Source organism: Orycteropus afer, unplaced genomic scaffold (assembly GCF_000298275.1).
Source record: "Orycteropus afer afer isolate SDZICR_OR568_19922 unplaced genomic scaffold, OryAfe1.0 scaffold00244, whole genome shotgun sequence".
Taxonomy (NCBI): Eukaryota; Metazoa; Chordata; class Mammalia; order Tubulidentata; family Orycteropodidae; genus Orycteropus; species Orycteropus afer.
Genome location: NW_006921831.1, coordinates 2,312,678 through 2,314,546, shown reverse-complemented (window position 1 = coordinate 2,314,546; position 1,869 = coordinate 2,312,678). Strand labels below are relative to the sequence as shown.

At 59.9% G+C, this 1,869-nt stretch overlaps 1 protein-coding gene across 1 annotated transcript in view; it reads right to left on the bottom strand.

Moving 5' to 3' along the window:
- Nucleotides 1-1,869, bottom strand: part of CARS1 (cysteinyl-tRNA synthetase 1) — a 71,540-nt gene that overhangs the window by 54,354 nt on the left and 15,317 nt on the right. The window contains exons 5-6 of the mRNA XM_007949272.1: nt 872-974; nt 238-336 (exon numbers count right to left, since the gene is read on the bottom strand). Coding sequence (XP_007947463.1) covers nt 238-336; nt 872-974 — 202 coding nt within the window. The remainder of the gene's footprint in view (nt 1-237; nt 337-871; nt 975-1,869) is intronic.

Here is a 1,869-nt window from a genome sequence, read left to right as displayed (position 1 = left end):
ATGCCCTGGACGTCAAGGGTGAGACGGCGTGTGCTGGCGGGCACAGCACAGGAGGTGTTGCCGTGCAGAACGTGGGAGCCACCCTACCCCTTCCTGGTGCCGTCCTCGAAGGCTGGGGACCAGCTTTCTCAAGACCTCGGTCACCCAAGGGACGCTTTCAGTGCCTGTGCTTTGCACACACCCCCGGGACCGACCACGCTAGGGACGGGGCCCGCGTCAGCCCCCTTGGCCGGCCACCTGCAGGGCAGCGTGCACGTCGTCCAGGAGCTGGGCCGCCTGTGGCTGCTTCTCCCGATACCGCTCAAACAGGTGGTTCTGCCGCGCCCGCTTGATGATCTGGGGAGAAAGAAACAGGAACCCAGGAGCGACCCTTAGGGAGCCTGATCCCCCAGGTACAGCAGCCCGAGCAATCCCTGCTATGGAGGACGGGGACAGGGCAGGCGAGCGAGGGTCTGCAGACGTGCGGTTGTTGCCTGCAGCAGCCACACACCCAGCACCCACTGGGCACAGCCCGAGTCTGGTCCCAGGACTGAGGTGGCCTTAGAGTGCTCGTTCAGCAGGTAAGGACACAGGTCCACCCCAGTGGGTTCCACAGCCAAGACCACATCTACTTTTCCCTGCCAAAGCAACACACCCTCCTGACCCCGAGCCCATAGGACCCTGCCTCAAACGCACCCTCCTGACCCCACCTCGAACGCGCCCTCCTGACCCCGAGCCCGTAGGACCCCTCCTCAAACGCGTCCTCCTGACCTTGAGCCCATAGGACCCCGCCTCGAATGTGCCCTCCTGACCCTGAGCCCGTAGGGCCCCTCCTCGAACGCGCCCTCCTGATTCCGAGCCCATAGGACCCTGCCTCGGATGCGCCCTTTACCTTATCGTCAATGTCTGTGATGTTCATGCAGTAGAAAACGTCGTATTTAAAGTAATCCTTCAACACTCTCCTCAAGATGTCGAAAGAGATATAGGACCTAAAGCAAGAAGGAAACATTTCCAAGCTGCAGGCCCTGTACGTGACGTCCCTGTAGTGACTCAGAGCCGTCCAAGTGAGGGGGACCCGCACTGCACCTCCTCCTCACGGCCACCCTCCGGGAGACCCTCCGCGTCTCAGCCGCGTCCAGCCACAGGCTGAGGAGCACACAGGCCCAAGGCTGTGGCCTGAGGACAGGCGAGACACGGGAACGTAGACAAAGAGCCGGAAGCGTCCTGGGGCACTAACGGCAGGGCCATGGGGACTGTTCTCTCGAGTTCTCGGCAGATCTTCATCTCCCCACAGTGAACGGGGCTCACTCAGGTCACTGGAAGCTTCATTTTAAGGACAGCAGAGTCCAGGCATACACTGGTGTACAACCCGCAGACTCACAAGCAGGGACTCAGACACCTGCAGACCAGTGCTCACAGAGCACCGTCCACACCACCACTCGGCACCACAGAAACGGACCAACACGAGGTGGTCATCCACACAGTGGGGCATCACTCAGTCATTGGGGGACACGTGGAAACATGGGCGAGCCCTGGACACGTGATGCCTAGTGAACACACATGACATGGGCAAGCCCTGGACACGTGATGCTAAGGAGGTGAATCAGACCAAACGCTGCAGGACCCGCTCCCGTGAAGTACCTAGACCACACAAACAGAGAGAAGACTTCCCAGTGGTGACTGGGGGCTGTGGGAGGGGAAGAGGGGGTACTACTTAAGGGTGCACAGCTTCTGTTGAGGGGATGACAAAGTCTGAAACGGACAGAGGTGATGGTCACACACCATGATAAATGTAACTGACGCCACGGAATGATATGCCCCAAAAAGGCAGACTTGGCAAATGTGCTCTTAACGCAAATCTCACCCAACACAGTCCCTGGCCGAGCTTCC